Raw genomic sequence first — 23481 nt, forward strand, 5'->3', positions numbered from 1 at the left:
TTGTTTTGCTTGGTTTTATTTTCATTTTCGAAGTGATCTCAGTCTTAGTGAGTTTACTTATGAGATAAGCAGACTCTCCTACATCACTCTTGGAATGTCAATTGTTAAAACATTTTAAGAAAGAAATTTGGATATGTGGGTCAAAAATTTGAAAATCTACTGATACTATAATAGATTTATGGAAAAATGTCTTAAAAAATAGTAAAAAATAAAAGAAATATATGCATAACATTTCACTGTGATATCCAATGATGTGAGGTTAAGTAAATTTCAAAGTATTCAAAGATTGGAATACTATGTATCAATCAAAATCATGTTTTCTGATATATTTCTGATATAAACCTCAATGTATATAAATTTCCTTAAGAGATTTCTAACTAATCTGCTGGCTGGATTAACTGATTCTCTCTGCTCCATCTCTAAAACATCCTAGATGGTGTCCAATATGTACTAAAAATCTTCCCACTTCTATTCTTTTTTGAAAAGAAATTTAAGCTTATCAGTATCCAAATTGCTTCCAAAAATTTTTGCAATAGTAATATATAATTTAACATTACATAAATCAGTAAACAAATACACAGAAAAAACATTTAATTTCTACGAAAATTATTTTTAATGCTTTGGAGAATTTCAGTAAAGTCGAGTTACTAAAAAAAATTATTAATGAATTAGGTGGAGGCAAAATACATGGGGAAAATAATGAAACTATGAAAGCCTTTCATACAGATTATTGAAGTCTTTAACTTTTCTTTCCGTCAAAAACAAAGGAAGAAGGAGAAAGAAAAAAGAAATTGTGAGTGATACATTTTGGATGTGACAAGTGAGAAAGAAGCTGGAATTCTAATAAGTTGTTTCTATATCACAAGAGTGGCAAATAATTATACAGTTATACTTTATAAACTGAATTATTTATAGTAATTTTTCTGTGATCCCCTATTTGAATTGACATTTTTTAATCAAAAAATATATATGCAATGTATGCAGTGTACCATAGAATCCTTCTTATTGAATATGGTGATGTGATAAGGACTTTTTTGAGTAAAAAAATGTCACTTCACATAGGGGATCACATACATACCTATGTGTGTGTATATATATATATATATATACACACACACATACATATACACATATGTGTGTATGCATACATATACTAACATGTATATACGTGTATTTATATGTGTAGGAATGCACCAAAATAATGTCTCAGAGTGGTTGATATATAGGTGCTTTTTACACTTTCCTAAAATTTATACAGTGAGCATATATAGTAGTATACTCAGAAACAAATATATTTTAAAATATTATTTTCAAGAAAACAACTCCTTTTTTAATATTTTGATAAATTTAGGTTTTATCCATTGGAAGAAAGAAAGAACTTGTGATATTATATCTCTGTCATGCCATAGGCATTCTGCAAGGTAATTCATTAAAGAGGTCAGTCCATTTAGAAAGCAGTATTATTCTACTGGCAAGCAATTAAAGTTGTACTTTGACTTGGTTTTCTTAAACATACTGCTGCAATGATATAGAACCCTGATGCCCTGTATTTAAATTGGTTCCGAGTTTCCACCATTTGTTTATTTTTTCTATTGACATACCGTTGTCTTTGTTTACTAAAGTATTGTATATGTTTAAATTTCATGACTTGTTTAGGTATTGAGTAGTATTTTGTTTTATCAAAAGGAATGCTGTGAAAAGAAATTATTAAGAATTTCTATGTTCCTAGATTTCCTAGGAACAATTTCTAAGTTCCTAGATTTCCTAGGAACAATTTCTATGTTCCTAGGAAAGATAGTATACATAATTTTTGCTCTGCATGCGAATAGGGCAGATTAAACTTTAAAGTGCATTCCAGCTCTCTTCAGGAAACATCCTGTAAGATAGTACTGGACACTTTGCTAACATCCCATTGGCTAGAATTTAATTATATGGCCATGCAAAGGAGGCTGGGAGATGTAGTCTTGACTCAGGGCAGCCATGTCTCCTAGTAAATATTCTCTTCTTATGAGAGAAGGAAAAATGGATATTAGGTGAATCAGGGATCTCTGCAACATTGACTGATCTTTTACAAAGTTCTAAATTAAGAAAAATGTAAAGACATTGTAATGTGTTGATCTATGTAGTAATCACCATTTGCAGTTAGGTTTTTGGCACCCATAGTGGGCATACCAAGTAAATAGTTCCCCAGTAAAGCGATCCCAGGAAGGCAAACTGACTTCTGAGAGAGTTATGGGACAATGTTAGAAAGGAAAAGGAAAGCAAGTGAAGAATCATGCTCTGGTACACTCATTCTCCAGTGCAGCGGATAAGCCACTGGGACTGTGAGATGAAGGCAGAGAAATAGGACAGAGCCCCTGAAAAGTTTTGTCATATTAATAGTTTGTAATATGATAGCTGAAATCTTTACCAAGCAGATATTGAATTGTGTTTCATAGTTTAAGTACTGGCATCAGACACTGCTTTCAGATCCTCCCTCTGACACTTAACAGGATGACCAGCGTATTCTGGTTTGCCCGAGACTTCCCCAATTTTAGCACTAACAGTCTCACATCCTGAGCAAACAGGGATGATTGATTCTCCTAGCTATTTACAAGCTTCATTGGGCAAGATACTTGATTTCTTTGAGTCTGGTTCTTTAATTGTAAAATGGAAGTAGTAATAGTTCTGACCTTTTGTGATTATTGTGAACAATAAATGGAATGTGTTAATAGTGTGTAGCAGAGTGCTTGGCTCAACAAGTGTTAATATTATCATGTATTGTTACCATGTAAGAATTATAACAGGTTCATATACATTTGAATGGGTTCATTTGAATGGATCTGATGAGTTCGTATACATTTTACCTGCATTCTTCTGGATGGAATGACATGCTATATTGGAAAAAGTGAAACTGAGAATTTGTGATGGTCTTATATTTCTCATGAATGACAATAAGCTACTATAAGTGAGGAATTTTCTTTTAAAATTTAACATAAATCTCAAATGTTCCTTCTCTCATTTTCTCTGTATAGTAATCCACTAATCTTTTGTTGTTCCACCATGGAATCTGAAATGAGAATATTTTCTGAACAGTCATGTAAAGTAATTGTCTGAAATATTACAATAAATTAGAGTAGCACTGGACATGGAACAACAGACTGGTTCAAAATAGGAAAAGGAGTACGTCAAGGCTGTATATTGTCACCCTGTTCATTTAACTTATATGCAGAGTACATCATGAGACATGCTGGGCTGGAGGAAGCACAAGCTGGAATCAAGATTGCCGGGAGAAATATCAATAACCTCAGATATGCAGATGACACCACCCTTATGGCAGAAAGTGAAGAGGAACTAAAAAGCCTCTTGATGAAAGTGAAAGAGGAGAGTGAAAAAGTTGGCTTAAAGCTCAACATTCAGAAAACGAAAATCATGGCATCTGGTCCCATCACTTTAATGGAAATAGATGGGGAAACAGAGGAAACAGTGTCAGACTTTATTTTTTGGGGCTCCAAAGTCACTGCAGATGGTGATTGCAGCCATGAAATTAAAAGATGCTTACTCCTTGGAAGGAAAGTTATGACCAACCTAGATAGCATATTCAAAAGCAGAGACATTACTTTGCCAGCAAAGGTCTGTCTAGTCAAGGCTATGGTTTTTCCAGTAGTCATGTATGGATGTGAGAGTTGGACTGTGAAGAAAGCTGAGTGCTGAAGAATTGATGCTTTTGAACTGTGGTGTTGGAGAAGACTCTTGAGAGTCCCTTGGACTGCAAGGAGATCAGCCCTGGGTGTTCTTTGGAAGGACTGATGCTAAAGCTGAAACTCCAATACTTTGGCCACCTCATGCGAAGAGTTGACTCATTGGAAGAGACTCTGATGCTGGGAGGGATTTGGGGCAGGAGGAGAAGGGGATGACAGAGGATTAGATGGCTGGATGGCATCACCGACTCCATGGATGTGAGTTTGAGTGAACTCCAGGAGTTGGTGATGGACAGGGAGGCCTGGTGTGCTGCAATTCATGGGGTCGCAAAGAGTCCGACATGACTGAGTGACTGAACTGAACTGAACTGTCATATGTACACCCTGGTTCTGAGCCCTAGGTTGAAAGTACTGAAATCACCTAGTGGAATTTTAAGTAGACAGACAAGCCAGCAACTGGGACAATCCCACCTTTACTTAAAATGGCTCCCCTGTTCTCATCTAGTCTAGTCCAAGATGCTAGTCCAAGAGCCTGTCTAGTCCAAGTATGGTTTATAAGTCAGCAAAATCCACATTAGCCAGGAGTTTGTTAGAAATGCTGAGTGTCAGGCCCTGCCCCAGACCTACTCAATCAGACCAATGCCAAAACCCTCACTTAGAAATTCTGATTTAATTGCTCTGAGATGGGACCTGAGTGAGAGAGTGAGTGAAAGTCGCCCAGTGGTGTACGACTCTTTGCAACTCCACGGACTGTAGCCCACCAGGCTCTTCTGTCCATGGGATTCTCCAGGCAATATTTGGAGTGGCTTGCCGTTTTCTCCTCCAGGGGATCTTCCTGAGCCAGGGATTTAACCTGTGTCTCTCACATCTCCTGCATTGGGAGGCAGATTCTTATGTATACATAAAGCTGATTTGCTTTGTTGTACAGAAGAATCTAACACAACATTGTAAAGCAATTATATTCCAATAATAAATTTTTTAAAAAACTAAGAAATAGACAAAAAAGAATGCTATAAAGTTATTAAAAAAAGTCATATACCTGAGAAAAACAGAATAAATTATGTTTGCTGTTCATACGAGGGGGACAGATTAGATTTTGCCTATTCTTTTTGTTTAGTTATAACAAGTTTAGTCACTACTTAGGCTTTTCTCTTAAACATCCCTTTATATTTTTTCTTTCATCTTTCTCTGTTCCCTTGCTGTTCCCTTTATATTTTCTCTTCTTTCTCTGTTCCTTTGCTATAACTTAGCTTCCCCCACAGCAATTATCACCACTTGCCATCCTGTATTTATTTGTGCATGGCCTGCTTATACCTTGAAAATGTGAAGTCTTTGGAGACCAAGGACTTGTCTTCCAAGGGTATCTCCAGTTCCCAGAAAGTGCCTGGCACACAATAGGTATTCATAAACACGTCTTAAGGAAATGAATTTTCCAGAAGATAGTGTTGTATGAAAAAAGAAAGTGAAACTCTCTCAGTCGTGTCCGACTCTTTGCAACCCCATGGACTCTACAGTCCATGGTATTCTCCAGGCCAGAATACTGGAGGGGATAGCCTTTCCCTTCTCAAGGGGATCTTCTCGACCCAGGAATTAAACCAGGGTCTCCTGCATTGCAGGCAGATTCTTTACCAACTAAGCTCTCAGGGAAGGCCATTGTTGTATAATACTTACTAATAGCAATCCAGTGATTCATTTTATTTTTAAAGTAAAGGAAAGCAAACAGGAATATGATTTAAAGTTTTGTGTATTAAGATAGCAAGCCTGGTAATAAAGCTCATGCCGACACATCATAACATACTCTGCCACTTAGTGGCAAAGGAATAGAAAGAAAGAGGCGTGAAAAGGAAACTGTGAGCACTTACTGGGCAGGTCCCTCGCAGTTCTTTTAGCTGTGCAAATGAAGTGCGATTATCTCCATCACATGCATGAAGAAATTCGGCTCAGAGAGATTAAGCAGCTTGTTAAAGATGTTATTGCTGTTAAAAATATAGCCAGAGTCTTTAGAACTTCAAATGTTCTTTTCCTCAAACAGTACTATTCTTACCAGGATTTGTGGACTTTGGAAAGTCAAATGAGAAGTCAGAGCAAGAATTGGGTCATCTCAGTGGCCAGTGGCAGTCATCTCTTAATATGAATATATACTTAGCAACCTTCTTCCCTCCTCCCCCAAAGCTGGTAAAGGCATCTCTTCCGGTGCTTTTGGTCATTCTGACCTCTTTTTCATATGTTCCTATTGCTAATCATCCTATAGAAGTAGGCATAGGAACTTCCCTGGTGGGCCAGTGGTTAGAAATCTGCCTGCCAATGCAAGGAACGTGAGTTCAATCCTTGGTCCAGGAAGATTCCACATGCTGTTGGGCAACTAAGCCCATGTGCCACAACCACTGAAGCCTGAGTGCCCTGGAGCCTGTGCACTACCCCGAGAGAAGCCACCGCAACGAGAGGCCTGCACTCCACAGCCTGAGAGTAGCACCTCCTCGCTGCAACCTGAGAAAGCCCCTGTGCAGCAGCGAAGATCCAGCACAGCCAAAAATCGATCAGTCAATAAATAAAATAAAATAAAAAATAAAGTAGGCATCAGTTCAGTTCAGTCGCTCAGTCGTGTCCGACTCTTTGCAACCCCATGAATCGCAGCACACCAGGCCTCCCTGTCCATCACCAGCTCCTGGAGTTCACCCAAACTCACATCCATCGAGTCAGTGATGCCATCCAGCCATCTCATCCTCTCTCGTCCTCTTTTCCTCCTGCCCCCAATCCCTCCCAGCATCAGAGTCTTTTCCATTGAGTCAACTCTTCACATGAGGTGGCCAAAGTATTGGAGTTTCAGCTTTAGCATCAGTGCTTCCAATGAACACCCAGGACTTATCTCCTTTAGAATGGACTGGTTGGATCTCCTTGCAGTCCAAGGGACTCTCAAGAGTCTTCTCCAACACCACAGTTCAAAGCATCAGTTCTTCGGCGCTCAGTTTTCTTCACAGTCCAACTCACATCCATACACGACCACAGGAAAAACCATAGCCTTGACTAGACAGACCTTTGCTGGCAAAGTAATGTCTCTGCTTTTGAATATGCTATCTAGGTTGGTCATAACTTTTCCTTCTAAGGAGTAAGCGTCTTTTAATTTCATGGCTGCAAGCACCATCTGCAGTGATTTTTTGAAGCCTCCCAAAATAAAGTCTGACACTGTTTCCACTGTTTCCCCATCTATTTCCATTAAAGTGATGGGACCAGATGCCATGATTTTCGTTTTCTGAATGTTGAGCTTTAAGCCAACTTTTTCACTTTCCTCTTTCACTTTCATCAAGAGGCTTTTTAGTTCCTCTTCACTTTCTGCCATAAGGGTGGTGTCATCTGCATATCTGAGGTTATTGATATTTCTCCCAGCGATCTTGATTCCAGCTTGTGCTTCTTCCAGGCCAGCGGTTCTCATGATGTACTCTGCATAGAAGTTAAATAAGCAGGGTGACAATATACAGCCTTGACGTACTCCTTTTCCTGTTTTGAACCAGTTTGTTGTTCCATGTCCAGTTCTAACTGTTGCTTCCTGACCTGCATATAGGTTTCTCAAGAGGCAGGTCAGGTGGTCTAGTATTCCCATCTCATTCAGAATTTTCCCCAGTTTTATTGTGATCCACACAGTCAAAGGCTTTGGCATAGTCAATAAAGCAGAAATAGATGTTTTTCTGGAACTCTCTTGCATTTTCCATGATCCAGCGGATGTTGGCAATTTGATCTCTGGTTCTCAGTAACTCTTTTAGGTTTTGTCTTGGGAGAAATTCTGTCTCTTGATATGATTTTTCAACAACCTTCTCCACTACTATATTTATATTTCATTAGCTTAGCCCTTCCACTCCTGTTTCAGCAGTGTTTTATTATCATCCCTGCAGAATTCCCTTGCTGTTGCATGACCACCTTGTGTTTAAACACTTGTTCCATTTGTTCCCCATGGGCAGGCAAACGGAAAAACGGTGATTGCAAACACGACGGAGGTATACCAGAATGTGTGCTCTGCTCAGAGGGGAATGAGTACACAGACAAGAGCCATCATTCTGACAAATGCATAAGATGTAGTATCTGTGATGAAGAACATGGTAAGTGTCTTAAAAAAACATTCAAAAGGGACAAATCATGGTACTGCATGTAGCACCATGTATAATACAGTCAGAAACTGGGACCTATGCTGGTGCTATGTCAGCATACAGGAGGGAGAAGGTGGGGCTGATGGGGAAGAAGCAGGATCAGGTACCGAGTGAATGAGTAGTCTGGACATTTATAGGTCAACTCTAGGCAGTTCTTCTAGATGTAAGAGAATGACTAAATGTAAGCATGGTGAACAGGACCCATCAGCTCTAACCAGAATTGCAGGGACTTTCTTTCCTGCCTTGATTTATGCTTGTAAAATGGCTTTTGTTCTTAGCCAGAAAGAGCTCAGAAGCCTGCAGATACAAGGACACAGAAACCCAAGAGGTGGGTGGACTGCTCCCCGTTTCTCTGAGGATCTGGCTTGTCCTGATAATTACTGTTGAGGACCTGAATTTTCATGGATATTCAAGTCTATCTTGAGGGTTCAGATTAAAATAAAGCAGAAGTACTCCCAGTTTTGTTAAGAAGAACATCAAGAACTCTCTGGACATAAAGCTTTTCTTGTCCCTATGCAGGCTCTAAAGCAGTGTTTCTCAACCCTAACTGTATAGTAGAATCAAACAGTAAGCTATGAATATTGCCAACATTTAGGTCCAATTTCAAGGGCTTCCTAGTGGCTCAGATGGTAAAGAATTTGCCTGCAATGCAGGAGACTCAGGTTTGATCCCTGGGCCGGGAAGATTCCCTGGAGAAAAGAATGGCTACCCACCACAGTATTGTTGCCTGGAGAATTCCTTGGGCAGAGGAGCCTGGCAGGCTACAGTCCACTGGGTCACAAAGAGTTGGACACCACTGGGCGACTTTCACTTACTCTCTCACTCAGGTCCCATCTCAGAGCAATTAAATCAGAATCTCTAAGTCAGGGTTTTGGCATTGGTCTGATGGAGTAGGTCTGGGGCAGGGCCTGACGTTCTGCATTTCTAACAAGCTCCTGGGTGATGCTGATGTTGCTGATCTATAAGCCATACTTTGAATAGCCAGGCTCTAGATGAGAACAGGGGAGCCATTTTAAGTACAGGTGGGATTGTCTAGGTTGCTGGATTGTCTGTCTGCTTAAAACACTGCTAGATGATTTCAGCTCTTTCAACCTGGGGTTGTCTATTTGGCATTTAAACGCTAGTTATGTTACTAAAGGTTTGATGGTTTGACTGCTGATGTCAGCGCTGGATCTCAAAAACCCATGCTGCTCCTGCCCATCCTTTTCATTGTTCATTCATCAAATTGGTGTTCTAGGGCTAGAAGTGGAACAAAACTGTACTCGGACCCGGAATACCAAGTGCAGATGCAAATCAAACTTTTTTTGTAACAGTTCTCAGTGTGAACACTGTAACCCTTGCACCAGGTAAGTTTTTCTCTGATTAAAACAGTAGGTGTATCTTGAGAGAAAATGATTTCCTGAAAGGGGAGCAACACTAGCTGAGAGTGGAGAATTTGGGTTTTAATCTTGCTTTGACTCCAAGAAACTAAACAACCATTTTTTCACCCAAACATCCTGTGTCTAAACATTTATTGAACACTTTCTGAGTGCTTGATTCTGTGCTGGCTGCTCAAGCCATTGATGTATGCAGACGCATGCCTGGTCTTGAAGATCTAAGGCTAGAGGCAGAGAGTGTCAAGGAAGATGATGGTTATTATGTCCAGACCATATGGTAAGACTTGTGTTCCAGATTTTGAGTTATATAGGAAAACCTTTCAACTCTGGGAGATGGGTAAAGATAGGACACATGGCTTGAGTCTTGAAAAAAGGAAGGAAAGACACTTACCTGGTGTAAACAGAAAGGACATTTCAAGCAGGGGAACAGCAAGTGCAACAGGCAAAAGGAAGCTCTGGAGAACAAAAGACCTGGCTGGAGTTTAGGAAAGACTGAGAAGGAACCAGGTCAGATCATGAAGGACCTGTCTTTCATGCTAAAGTGCTTGATTTTAACCCAAAGATAGGACACCTGATTGTAGGTTTCACTTTTCTTCCGATTAATCGGGTGATTTTGAACAGATCACTGAACCTCTTTGCACTTTGGTTTCCTCACTCATTTTGTTGTTGTTCAGTCGCTAAGTCATGTCCGTTTGCGACCCCATGGACTGCAGCATGCCAGGCTTCCCTGTCCTTTACTATCTCCCAGAGTTTGTTCAAACTCATGTCCATTGAATTGATGATGCCATCTAACCATCTCATCCTCTGTCGCCCTTTTCTCCTCCTGCCCTCAATCTTTCCCAGCATCAGGGTCCTTTCTAATGAGTTGGCTGTTTGTATCAGGTGGGCAAACTACTGGAGCTTTATTTTCAGCATCAGCCCTTCCAATGAATATTCAGGGTTGATTTCCTTTAGGATTGACTGGTTTGATCTCCTTGCTGTCTAAGCTTTCAAAAGTCTTATCCAGCACCAGGGCTCAAAAGCATCAATTCTTTGGCACTCATCCTTCTTTATGGTCCAAATCTCACATCCATACATAACTAATGGAAAAACCATAGCTTTGACTATATGGTCCTTTGTCAGCAAAGTATTGTCTCTGCTTCTTAATACATTGTCTAGGTTTGTCATAGCTTTTCTTCCAAGGAGCAAGCGTCTTTTAATTTCATGGCTGCAGTCACCATCCACAGTGATTTTGTGGCCCAAGGAAATAAAAGTCTGTCACTTTCCATTTTTTTCCCCATCTATTATTTGCCATGAAGTGATGGGACTGGATGCCATGCTCTTAGTTTTTTCCGTGTGGATGCAAATAATACTCACTTGTCTTATCAACATCATTTCTGTGACAAATAGATTGGGTAGTATGTGCTGTAAAAATTTGTCCAAGCTCACCTAGTTAGGGAATGGGCAGAGCCAGGTTATAATTCAGACAATTTGTCGGTATTTGGTTGTCTGAAGAAAATCCTACAGGGACTTCTTGAGTGCCCTAATCACTAGTTGATATAAAAGAGGAGGCCTTTAGGGGCTAGCTAGGTAGACTCCATAAGCAGCAGCCTGGGCAGCAGGCTATTGTCTGACTGTTTAATTGCTCTATGACTGTTTTAAAATTGCTTTTGGCAATTTATGATTTTACGTTTATTAGCTAATTAAACTTTATTTTTATGTCTATTCCATCTTTTTTCTCACATGTTGATATTTTAATGCCTTTTTTTTTAACCTCAAGGTATTTTTAACCCATAGTCATTCTTTAGGATATTTTTCATCCAAACACCCAAATTATGTCATGAATTTGCACCAAGTAGATGCTAAAAAACACTAAGATCGTGTCGTCTGATCCCATTAGGCATGCGTGCTTAGTTGCTCAGTCGTGTCTGTCTCTTTGCGACCCTATGGACTGTAGCCCACCAGACTTCTCTGTCCATGGGATTCTCCAGGCAAGAATACTGGATTGGGTTGCCATTTCCTTCTCCAATCTGGTCCTATCACTTCATGGCAAATAGATGGGCAAAAAATGGAAACAGTGACAGACTTTATTTTCTCGGACTCCAAAAATCATTGTGGATGGTAACTGCAGCCATGAAATTAAAAGACACTTGCTCCTTGGGAAAAAAGCTAAGACAAACCTAGACAGTGTATTAAAAAACAGAGACATTACTTGGCTGATAAAGGACCATATAGTCAAAGCTATGGTTGTTCCATTAGTTATGTATGGATGTGAGAGTTGGACCATAAAGAAGGCTGAGTGCCAAAGAATAGATGCTTTCGAACTGTGGTATTGGAGAAGACTCTTGAGAGCCCCTTAGACAGCAAGGAGATCAAACCAGTCAATCCTAAAGGAAATCAACCCTGAATATTCATTGGAAGGACTGATGCTAAAGCTGAAGCTCCGATACTTGGGCCACCTGATGTGAAGAGCCAACTCATTGCAAAAGACCCTGATGCTGGGAAAGATTGATTGCAGGAGGAGACAGGGATGACAGAGGATTAGATGGTTGGTTGGCATCACCGACTCAATGAACATGAGTTTGAGCAAACTCTGGGAGATGGTGAAGGACAGGGAAGCCTAGCGTGCTGCAGTCCATGGGGTCGCAAAGAGTCAGACACAACTGAGTGACTGTACAACAACAACAAAATGCTAATCTAGAAATATTTGAGGGAATATGTTTGCCAGAGATGCAAAAATGGATAAAATGTCCCTGGATTTATAGTATGTTATTGAAAATGATCAAGGAATCAGTCCATCAGAATTTTTGAATTCCCTCTGTATTTTTTTCTAGGTGTGAACATGGAATCATTGAGAAATGCACACCAACTAGCAACACCAAATGCAAAGGTTATTATTTCTTTTTATGATTATTTTCTCCCAAACTCACTGTAAAATATGAAGAAAAGGCAATCCATTTTGACTCTAGGAGTACTTTGTTTTCATCTTTTTTTTAATAATCTTAAGAAATATGTACTTTCATATATCATGTACAATGTTCCTATCTACAGGATCCAGATCTCACGCAAACAGTTTATGGGCCCTCCTGATCCTCCTCATCCCAATAGTTCTAATAATATACAAAGGTAAGCTCTTACTTCATTCAAATGGCAGGTTGAAGTGACTTGGGAAGTCATTGTTCACAAGAATTCCCTTCTGTCTTCTACTTGTAAGAAAGCTCCTACCAGGTAGCAACTCTAGTATAGTTAAATTCCTACTTCTAAATGCACCCCTGAGAGCTGATAAGAATAGATGATATTATCCTTCAGCTACTGTTTCTGAGCAACCATTCTGGGGCACTGATTGGGTATTCCCATCCTCCCCATGAACAAGGGTATTTTCATTTACACAGCAGCCAAGTTGGCCAAGAATTAGAAGTAGTCCTTCACTCTACATTGAGATCATCCCCTGCATAAAGAGAACTCCAAGAGCAAAGGGATTGCAATAGACACTTGATAAATTCATCCCTCTCTGTGCCTCTTCTCCCTTGTCAAGACCCCATGTTTTTTGCTTATTTATCCACTTGAAAGACTGTGGCATACTTTTATGCAAGAGTTACTTAGTCAAATCATCAGGTAAACCAAAATTTGAAATACTTGTAATTACCCTGGGCTTCCCAGGTGGCTCAGTGGTAAAGAATTTGTTTGCCAATGCAGAAGACACGGGTTTGATCCCTGGGTCAGGAAGATTCCCTGGAGAAGGAAGTGGCAATTTACTCCGGCATTCTTGCCTGGGAAACCCCATAGTCAGAGGAGCCTGGTGGGCTACAGTCCATGGGGTCACAAAAGAGTCGGACACAACTTAGCAACTAAAGCAACAACAATAATTATTCTAGAAAACTCCCATTAGATCATTCATACAACACATGGCAGAGCCAACTTTTGATAACACTGATACATCCAATTTTTCCTTTCTGTTGGAACAAATCACTGTTTCTCCAGGTCAGCTGAAGATAAAAAAATTGTCTTGCCTTGCGAGGTTTAGCTGAAAATATAAACTCAATGTTTAAACAATGCCACTTCCCAGCAAACTGAAGTCAACTTTCTGTAACCTATGGCTTCTGTACCCTGCTGTAGCCATGTCACCCAGCTTCAAGCCAGCGAGACAGAGTGGCGATGGCCACACAGTAAGTCAAAAGCCAGCTTCAGGCTAGTGCGTGGTCACTGGATGGCTCCATTAAGAAGTGGCATATCAGGACATTCCTAACGGTCCAGTGGTTAAGATTTCACCTTCCAGTGCTGGGGGTGTAGGTTCGATTCCTGGTTGGGGAGCTAAGATCCTACATGCCTTATGTCCAGAAAACCAAACATAAAACAGAAGCAATACTAGAACAAATTCAGTGTGTGTGTTAGTTGCTCAGTCGTGTCTAACTCTTTGCGACCCGAATGGACCGTAGCTCACTGGGCTCTTCTGTCCATGGAATTCTCCAGGCAAGAATACTGGAGTGGGTTGCCATTCTCTTCTCCAGGGCATCTTCCTGACCCAGGGATCGAACTCAGTATCCCACAATGCAGGCAGGTTCTTTACCATCTGAGCCACCAGGGAAGCCTTAACAAACTCAATAAAAGACTTTTAAAATGGTCCACATAGAAAAAAAATTTTAAAGAAAGATGTGGCATATCTCTGTACCACTTGACTCAGTGGGATGGAATTTTCAAAATCAGGACAAATAGGCTTCTTTTGGTGCTTGGTTGCTGTAAATTTTAGTGAATGAATTTCTCCTTTCTTCTCATGCTTCTCTTAGTATGAGACTTTGTTCTGTCATGCTTCCTACAAGGCTGAGACCTGAGTCTGATAGATATTTCTTGGATCTTTCAGTGGTGAAAAGTCGAGAGAGGAATAAAAAAAATGGTTATTGCAACTCTGCAGCCTCAAATGATGTAAGTGTTGAAATGTGCATCAGCTATCCTAAAAAAATAGTCATTCAGCTTTTTACTTGTTACTTTTTAAAAATTAATTTATTTTAATTGGAGGCTAATTGCAATATTGTGGTGGGTTTTGCCATACATTGACCTGAATCAGCCATGGGTGTACATGTGTCCCCCTACTTGTTACTTTTTAAAAAGCAAACCTTTATGGTGCTTGTGTGTGCATGGATTAGAGGGGCATCAAAAATGAATTAAGATATGGTGCCCAGTTTATAAGAAACTTCTATACAAATAACATACAATTAAATTCTTATTAATAAGTTCTCACTTACACAAAGGGAGCTGACAAAAGGATGTGGCCAAGCTTCCATGTTCCATGTTGATTTTATTCATGAACAGAAATGCAGAGAGATATCCTTTCCCAGAGCACGGATTCAACCTGCCCAAGCAAAGAGATTACTCTGGAAGCCCACACTAAAGGCACAACTCAGCTCTCTCCAGTCACTTGTTACCTTATCTGTCACCATATCTTTTTCCAACATGGAATCAAAGCCTGTCACATCGCTAAAAAAATGAGTTCCCTGGTGGCCTAGTGGCTTTCAGTGCCATAGCCTGGGTTCAGTCCCTGTCAGGGAACTGAGATCCTGCAAGCCATGCTCAAAGGAGAAAAAAAAAAAAAAAAAAAAAAAAAAAAACAGCCAAAGGTACACTGGGGAGAGTAACCAGCTCACCTGATGAATATTGATTTTTCTCATTTGGGGCCAGTGGGATTTAGGGTTCTTTAAATCAATGTAGTACAAAATCATTTCAACTTAAACCATGCTCTTGTGTCAAAAATTCAAATCGTTACAGTAAAGAAAATGTTAGAATGATGTTTACCATGTTTATTTTCATGTGTCTGTACAAAGAATAATCTCAGCACATTTCACAAATCCCTTAGGTTTCTTGCCTCTGTAAAAAATGAACCATTATTCCCTTCGTTTCTGGTTAGGCTGGAACATTTCAGAATAAAAATTTGAATGGTGAAAGAATCCTCCTTAGTCATTTAGTCTCATTTTATACATCAAGTAAGTGTACTTCCTTGAGTATTAAGGAAGAATTGGAAGATTGCATTTTAGAGTATTCTAAATATATTTTTATTTCCCTCTCTTCTTCCCTCTGTTTTTTGTTTTTTTTTTTTTTTTCTCCCCAGGAAGGGAGGCAGCTGAATTTAACAGGTAAGATTTTTATCATTTTGTTTGATAGAGATGGCTTCCTTGGGAGTAACAGGCTAATTTTGCAGTTAAAATAATGTAAATTTCAGTGGCACATTGTGGGGTCTTGCTATTCCTTGAGGCTGCGTTTCTTCCTGCTTACTAACAGGGTTTCTTAGGCAGTGTGTTTAAATTTATAACTAATGCTCATTATTAAAAATAAGTCAGGTAACATAAGATGCTATATTCTTAAAGCTTTGTTTTCCTTCACAAGCAGTTGGGTATAGTATAGAAGAACTCTGCCTAAACTCCTAGGTAATCTGAATTGTAGACTCAGTTGTATACTTACTCTTGGTGTATCCTAGTTCCAGGGAGTCAGTGATAAGATGGTCATAAACCCTTGGCCTGCCTTTTATATTTGTGGATCATTGATCATCAGATCCATGAAGGCATTAGAAATGAGCTCTTCCAGCCCTCTTATTATATAGATGAGAAAAGAAGATGCAGAGATGTTATGTGTCTTGTCCAGGGTACAGAGCAAATTACTGGGGACATAGGAGGAGCTGGGATAAGAACTCAAGGTTGTTTCTGTTTTTATTTTTCCCCAATTGGCTCTTTAGATCTCTAGGACTTCCCCATATTCTTAAGTACAGTAAGAAGAGAAATAACTATGGTTTTTCAAAAGTGGGAATTTTGTTAAGAAAAACAAATTTTCAGAGACTGTTCTCTATTTTTTAGATGTTGACTTGGGTAAATATATCCCTAGTATTGCTGAACAAATGAGAATAACTGAAGTTAAAGAGTTTGTTCGGAAGAACGGTATGGAGGAAGCCAAAATAGATGATATCATGCATGACAATGTCCATGAAACAGCTGAACAGAAGGTCCAACTGCTCCGCAATTGGTATCAAAGTCATGGGAAGAAAAATGCATATTGCACTTTGACTAAAAGTCTCCCAAAAGCTCTTGCAGAGAAAATTTGTGACATAGTCATGAAGGACATTACTAATGAACGTGAAAATGCAAACTTGCAAAATGAAAATGAAAACTTGGTTTAAAGTGAAAAACAACTAACTCAGTTCTGAGAATATACTAAATATTCTAAATATGTTCAAATAAGTTCTGAGTAGCTATAGATATTGCTTGGCTTGGCTTTTTACTGGGTGTGTTTTCTTTTTTCATTTATTAGATTTGTAGAGCTAATACATTTGCTCAAAGCTATTTGTGGGGCTAATAGCTTTGAGCATTTCATGATTCTGCCTTCAAGGATTTTTAAAGTCTAGTTGAGGAGATGAATGCTGGTGAGAGTAAATACCCATGTTCATCTTCTTGCCTGTTAAGTGGGTAAAAAAGTGTGAATTCAAAGATTGAGATCATGCTCAAGTCTGTAACATATGATTCTGTCACTGTGAATGTAATTAATGTATGTGAACACAAATGCCTATCCACAGGTTGACCCCATTCCATGAATTAGTAGATGTGATCATTGTTGCCATGTGACACTCAACTGCCACTAAATTACCTCCCCAGCTCCACTGGTAATTCTAGAGATTTTGCCATATTTATAAATTTTGTTTACATCTTTGAGAGGAGTATATTCAGGGAAAACCTGCGCATATCCTCTGAACGTAAAATTTAATAAGGTTCTACCTCAAAGATCTTTGCACAGATTATTGGCCTTTCATAGTGAAATATTTCCATTTTGGATTCACATACAAAATGCAGACTCAGTTATAATGCTTGAATATTTTATATTTGTCACTTGGATGAAATAACCCACTTCTTTCTCAGGTGTCAAACATTTTGATCAGGAAAGAATTATTAGATCACTGTCATCTCTCTGTTTTCGCCTTGATGTGCATCCTGGTAGACTGTGTATCCCCAGACTTGAAAGGACTTTCTAAGAAACACTGAATGATTCGTGAAAAACTGGGGCTGCCCTTAGAAACATCTAGCTTGGTTTGGAGAGACCAGCTGCTCTTATGGAAGGTAGCTTTGTGGCATATCATGAAGCCATGTCTATCATCAAAGCTATTTTGTTCCATCCCCCACAAAGTACTCAGTAACTTGCCATGTGTTCTCTGTTGGTGTAAAGTCAGCTTATACACAGCAGAAGTGAAATCATACTGCTGCTGCTGCTGCTGCTAAGTCGCTTCAGTCGTGTCCGACTCTGTGGGACCTCACAGGCGGCAGCCCACTAGGCTCCCCCGTCCCTGGCATTCTCCAGGCAAGAACACTGGAATGGGTTGCCATTTCCTTCTCCAAGGCATGAAAGTGAAAAGTGAAAATGAAGTCGCTGAGTCATGTGCAACTCAGCAATCCCATGGACTGCAGGGCTCCTCCATCCATGGGATTTTCCAGGCAAGAGTACTGGAGTGGGGTGCCATTGCCTTCTCCAGAAATCATACTAGGTGTTAAGAATTGCTTCTGTTGTTTTCTGTAGCTTCTTAGACAAGCCCCTCTCCCCACTATCATTTCCTTGCTTTTACATTTAAACACTTTTGAAAGTTTGTATTAACTGTGAATGTTAATAAATACTATTTATATTTATATAGTTGTAAGTTATAAGCTGAAGCAGATGCTCAGAACTACCTAAAGAGCTTCCATTGATGGAAGATGTTTTCTCTTTATGTCTGGAAATACAAAATATAAGTAAAAATATTTTATTAAAATCATGTTTTTGGTATTTCTGGTTATCTCTTTTTTGGTGGGACCTTGCTTTTTATTTTCCTTTTTTCTATTTATTACTAACTATAACCTGTTCATTAATCGTTCATCCATTCTCTGATCTCTCAGGAGGTATTTCCTTTTTAAAGGCTTTTAGTGGTTAAATCATTTCCTCCATAGGCTGCTACTCTAAGAATATATCTCCTAAACAACACATAATCACTTATCATGTGAGGACTTACCATGACAAGATTATATATTAGGCACTAGAAGTGTTGTATACTGACACATGTAAATGAAATCTAGAAAAATGGTACCGATGAACGCGTTTGCAGAGCAGAAATAGAGATGCAGACGTAGAGAACAGACGTGTAGACATAGGCAGGGAAAGGAGGGTGAGACAAATTGGGAGAGTAGCATTGATATACCGAGAAGGCACTGGCACCCCACTCCAGTACTCTTGCCTGGAGAATCCCATGGATGGAGGAGCCTGGTGGGCTGCAGTCCATGGGGTTGCAATGAGTCCGACACGACTGAGCAACTTCACTTTCACTTTTCACTTTCCTGCATTGGAGAAGGAAATGGCAACCCACTCCAGTGTTCTTGCCTGGAGAATCCCAGGGATGGGGGAGCCTGGTGGGCTGCAGTCTATGGGGTCACACAGAGTCAGACACGACTGAAGTGACTTAGCAGCAGCAGCAGCAGCACTGATATATATACGGTGCGTGCATGCTGCGTCACTTCAGTTACGTCTGACTCTTTGCAACCCTGTGGACTCTTGCCTTCTAGGCTCCTCTGTCCATGAATTCTTCAGGCAAGAATACTGGAGTGGGTTGCCATTTCCTCCTCCAGGGTATCTTCCCAACCCAGGGAGCGAAGCTGCATCTCTTATGTCTCTTGCATTGACAGGCGGGTTCTTTACCACTAGCACTACCTGGGTAGTATCCTGTATTACAGTACCATATGTAAAATAGATAGCTAGTAGGAACCTGCTGTATAGCACAGGTAGCTCAGCTGAGTGCTCTGAGATGACCTAGATGGGTGGGAGGGAGGCTTACGAGGGAGGGGATATATGCGTATGTATAACTGATTTACTTTGTTATATAGCAGAAACTATGGAGAAGGCAATGGCACCCCTCTCCAGTACTCTTGCCTGGAAAATCCCATGGATGGAGGAGCCTGATTGGCTGCAGTCCATGGGGTCGCTGGGAGTCAGACACAACTGAGCGACTTCACTTTCACTTTTCACTTTCATGCATTGGAGAAGGAAATGGCAACCCACTCCAGTGTTCTTGCCTGGAGAATCCCAGGGACGGGGGAGCCTGGTAGGCTACCGTCTATGGGGTCACACAGAGTCGGACACGACTGAAGTGACTTAGCATAGCTTAGCATAGCAGAAACTAACACAACATTGTAAAACAATTATATTTCAATAATAAAATTTCTTAAAAATATGTATAACTGGAAATATATAAGAAAAAGAAAAAAGTAAATAGTTCAAAGGATTGGTTTTATTGGTAAGAAAGCTAAATGGGGATTTTTGAAATATTCCTTCCTGCATATTTTTATTTCTGGCTCCATAACGACCACTGGACTATCTCTCTTTTTTAAAATTTAATTTTAATAATACATTTTCTTTAGCCCATTATTTCCCAAATGTTATTGTTGGGAGCTGGGTTACGCATTACTGACAAAATGGAGGCACGGCCCCAACCCCCTCACCTCATCTCGCAGGCACAGTCCCGGGATGAAGGAATTAGGCCTTGTGATTCTGACTTGTTTTTTCCTTTCTTTGGTTGAGTTGGCTGGAAAGAATGTTAAGGTGTTTGAGAGAAGCATGAGAAAGCACAAAGCCTTCTGCAGTTATGCCCAGAAAATAAAGTAACCATTGACATTTGTTCAAGGATCTTTACAAAGAATGTTCCAGGATGAGCACATAGCCCGCAGCTTGAAGCCATGAGAAGGATTGTTATCTGAGACCTGCTTGTGAGGGAAATATTTATGGCAAAAGAAGTTTGCTGAGTTTAGGGTTTAGGAATAATTAAGAATAACTAGAAGCCTTTTTAGGAGATAGTGATCTTAAGATGCTAGGGGCAAACAGGATTTAGAAAGATAAGAAATAAACGGAGGAATGTGGCATGAGTTACAATGTAATCACAAGTTAAGTATAGGACACATAAGAGAAAGTAGGTAATAGATGCTGCTGCTGCTGCTGCTGCTGCGTTGCTTCAGTCGTGTCCAACTCTGTGCGACCCCATAGACGGCAGCCCACCAGGCTCCCTGTCCCTGGGATTCTCCAGGCAAGAACACTGGAGTGGGCTGCCATTTCCTTCTCCAATGCATAAAAGTGAAAAGTGAAAGTGAAGTTGCTCAGTCGTGTCCGACTCCTAGCGACCCCATGGACTGCAGCCTACCAGGCTCCTCCATCCATGGGATTTTCCAGGCAAGAGTGCTGGAATGGGTTGCCATTGCCTTCTCCAGATAATAGATAGTAAAGCCGATTCTGAGAGAATCACTGAAGCAGGAACTCGGTTTGTAGGACAACAGTGATTTCTGGAGGCAATAAATCTGGGTGGGGAAAACTAAAAATGTCAAACCTCTGACCTAATGCTTTTGTCAAAGTATAAAAGAAAACCTGAAGCTTGAAATAAACATGTAGTTCCGTACTATGAGTCAGAGGCTACATCATCGTCCGCCAACACCGCTCACCCCTTCAGGCTGATTCCCTGGCTGCTGGAGCTGGACTCTGGCATGTTATCATTTCAACATGTATGCAATATAAAAACTATTAATGAGGTCATTTGCATTCTTTCTTTTTTTCCTAGTAAAGCCTTCAAAATCTGGTTTGTATTTTAGTTACAGTTTTAAACACATCTCTAGTTTGGACTGGCTGCATTTCAAAGATTCAACAGCTGGTGGCTAGTGGCTATGGTATTGATAGTTCAGGTCTCTATCTTTATTAGGGCAGGTCTGCAAATTTAACTCTATGGCTGGTTTAGCCCTACTACTAAAGTCCAGTACTTTCACCATCTTTTCAAGGGGTTCTCTTCACTCTGGTTGGTTGGAGTGTCAACATCTCCCACCCCCATGTCATTGCTGGGAATTGTTCTGCTTACAGCACCCATAGCTGTTCTTTGCTGGCTCTCAGAGTCTTATCTCTGCACATAGTAACAGCCAAAGATTTCAAAGAATCTCTGCACAGATTTCTGGAACTTTTTTTCTGTGTAACTTCCTTCTTTTCAGTACTCTGTTCTGAAAAGTCTGGCAGCCTCAACCTCCTAAATACTACCCTCTGCCCCTCAACTTGATAAGAAGACTATTCTCTGCTTAGAGTTCCTCCTGTACCAAGGTCTGTAAAGAGCCTGTGGGCAGAAGGTCTGAGTGATCATAGGGGTCACGTCATTAGTTTCTATCCTCTAAGGGACAATCTGTACTCTATTAACTGGTTTTCTAGTTCTAGACAACAGTGGGGCAACTAGTTCATCTTCATGGCCAGAAGCAGAAGTCCTACGGCCACATCTCAGTATGTTGTACTTCACTTTATTGCATTTTACAGATATTGTGATTTTTCCCAACAGGTTTTGTGGCAACCCTGCATCGAGCAAGACTATTGGTGTCATATTTTTCTAACAGTATTTGCTCACTTCGTGCTCATCTTGGTAATTCTTGCAGTATCAATATCTTGGACTTTCTCATGATGATTATATTTACTATGGTGATCTGTGATTAGAATCAGATCCCATACCAACCAGAGATGCTCAGAGGGCTCAAACAAACCTTGTGCGCACCAGGACCCAGAGACCCCACAGAGACTGAGACAGAACTGTTTTTGGGTGTCTCCTGAGGAGGGACAGTCACCAGTGGACTGCTGCAGGGGCAGGGGCTCTGGGTGCAGTAGACCAGGGTATGGCATAAGCCCTCTTGGTGGAGGTCGCCATTAACCCCACCATAGAGCCAACAGAACTTACACAGGACTGGGGAAACAGACTCTGGGAGGGCACAAAGAGAAGCTTGTATGCATCAGGACCCAGGAGAAAAGAGCAATGACCCCACAAGAGACTGACCCAGTCTTGCCCATGAGTGTCCATGTGTCTCTGGTGGAGCCGTGGGTCAGCAGTGGCCTACTGCAGAGTCAGGGCACTGAGTGTAGCAGTGTGTGCATGGGATCTTTTGAAGGAGGTCACTATTATCTTCATTACCTCCACCATAGTTTGGTCTTAGGTCAAATAACAGGGAGGGAACACAGCCCCACCCTTCAACAAAAAATTGGATTAAAGATTTACTGAGCATGGCCTCGCCCATTGGAGCAAGACCCGGTTTCCCCCTCTGGGTTTTTGTTTTTGCTGACTGTGTAGAGCTTCTCCATCTTTGGCTGCAAAGAATATAATCAATCTGATTTCAGTGTTGACCATCGGGTGATGTCCATGTGTAGAGTCTTCTCTTGTGTTGTTGGAAGAGGGTGCTTGCTATGACCAGTGTGTTCTCTTGGCAAAACTCTATTAGCCTTTGCCCTGCTTCATTCCATACTCCAAGGCCTCCGGATTTTGTTCCCTCAGTCTCTCCCATCAGGAAGCTCCCATAAGCCATTTATCCTTCTCCATCAGAGGGCAGACAGACTGAAAACCACAATCCAAGAAAACTAACCAATCTGATCACATGGACCACAGCCTTGTCTAACTCAATGAAACTATGAACGATGCCATGTAGGGCCATCCAAGATGGATTGGCCATGGTGGAGAGTTCTGACAAAATGTGGTCCACTGGAAAAGAAAATGGCAAACCACTTCAGCATTCTTGCCTTGAGAACCCCATGAACAGTATGAAAAGGCAAAAAGATAGGACACTGAAAGATGAATTCCCCAGGTCAGTAGGTGCCCAATATGCTACTGAAGATCAGTGGAGAACTAACTACATAAAGAATGAAGAGATGGAGCCAAAGCAAAAACAACACAGAGTTGTGGATGTGACTGGTGATGGAAGTAAAGTCCGATGCTGTAAAGAGCAGTACTACATAGGAACCTGGAATGTTAGTTCCATGAATCAAGGCAAATTGGAAGTGGTCAAATGGGAGATGGTAAGAGTGAATGTCAACATTCTAGGAATCAGCTAACTAAAACGGAATGGAATGGGTGAATTTAACTCAGAGGACCATTATATCTACTACTGTGGGCAGGAATCCCTTGGAAGAAATGGAGTAGCCATCATAGTCAACAAAAAAGTCCAAATGCAGTACTTGGATGCAATCACAAAAACAACAGAATGATCTCTGTTCATTTACAAGGCAAACCATTCAGTATCACAGTAATCCAAGACTACGCCCTGACCAGTAATGCTGAAGAAGTTGAAGTTGAATCAGTCTATGGAGACTTACAAGACCTTCTAGAACTAACACCCAAAAAAGATGTCCTTTTCATTATAGGGGACTGGAATGCAAAAGTAGGAAGTCAAGAAACACCTGGAGAAACAGGAAAATTTGGCCTTGGAGTATGGAATGAAGCAGGGCAAAGGCTAATAGAGTTTTGCCAAGAGAACATACTGG

General features: G+C 40.5%; 1 protein-coding gene across 2 annotated transcripts in view; it reads left to right on the top strand.

Annotated features, from left to right (window-relative positions):
- Nucleotides 1-22362, top strand: part of FAS (Fas cell surface death receptor) — a 39071-nt gene extending 16709 nt beyond the window's left edge. Inside the window, exons 3-9 of one of the 2 annotated variants that reach the window (XM_055560231.1) lie at nucleotides 7634-7771; nucleotides 9057-9165; nucleotides 12009-12064; nucleotides 12226-12300; nucleotides 14033-14094; nucleotides 15275-15299; nucleotides 21521-22362. In XM_055560231.1, the coding sequence (XP_055416206.1) occupies nucleotides 7634-7771; nucleotides 9057-9165; nucleotides 12009-12064; nucleotides 12226-12300; nucleotides 14033-14094; nucleotides 15275-15299; nucleotides 21521-21672 (617 nt within the window). In that variant the 3' untranslated portion in view covers nucleotides 21673-22362. Of the gene's footprint in view, nucleotides 1-7633; nucleotides 7772-9056; nucleotides 9166-12008; nucleotides 12065-12225; nucleotides 12301-14032; nucleotides 14095-15274; nucleotides 15300-16013; nucleotides 17938-21520 lie in introns of those variants that run through there. The other variant, XM_055560230.1, reaches the window with a different exon arrangement.
- The last annotated feature ends 1119 nt before the right edge of the window (nucleotides 22363-23481 follow it).

Source organism: Bubalus kerabau, chromosome 22 (genome assembly GCF_029407905.1).
Source record: "Bubalus kerabau isolate K-KA32 ecotype Philippines breed swamp buffalo chromosome 22, PCC_UOA_SB_1v2, whole genome shotgun sequence".
Taxonomy (NCBI): Eukaryota; Metazoa; Chordata; class Mammalia; order Artiodactyla; family Bovidae; genus Bubalus; species Bubalus kerabau.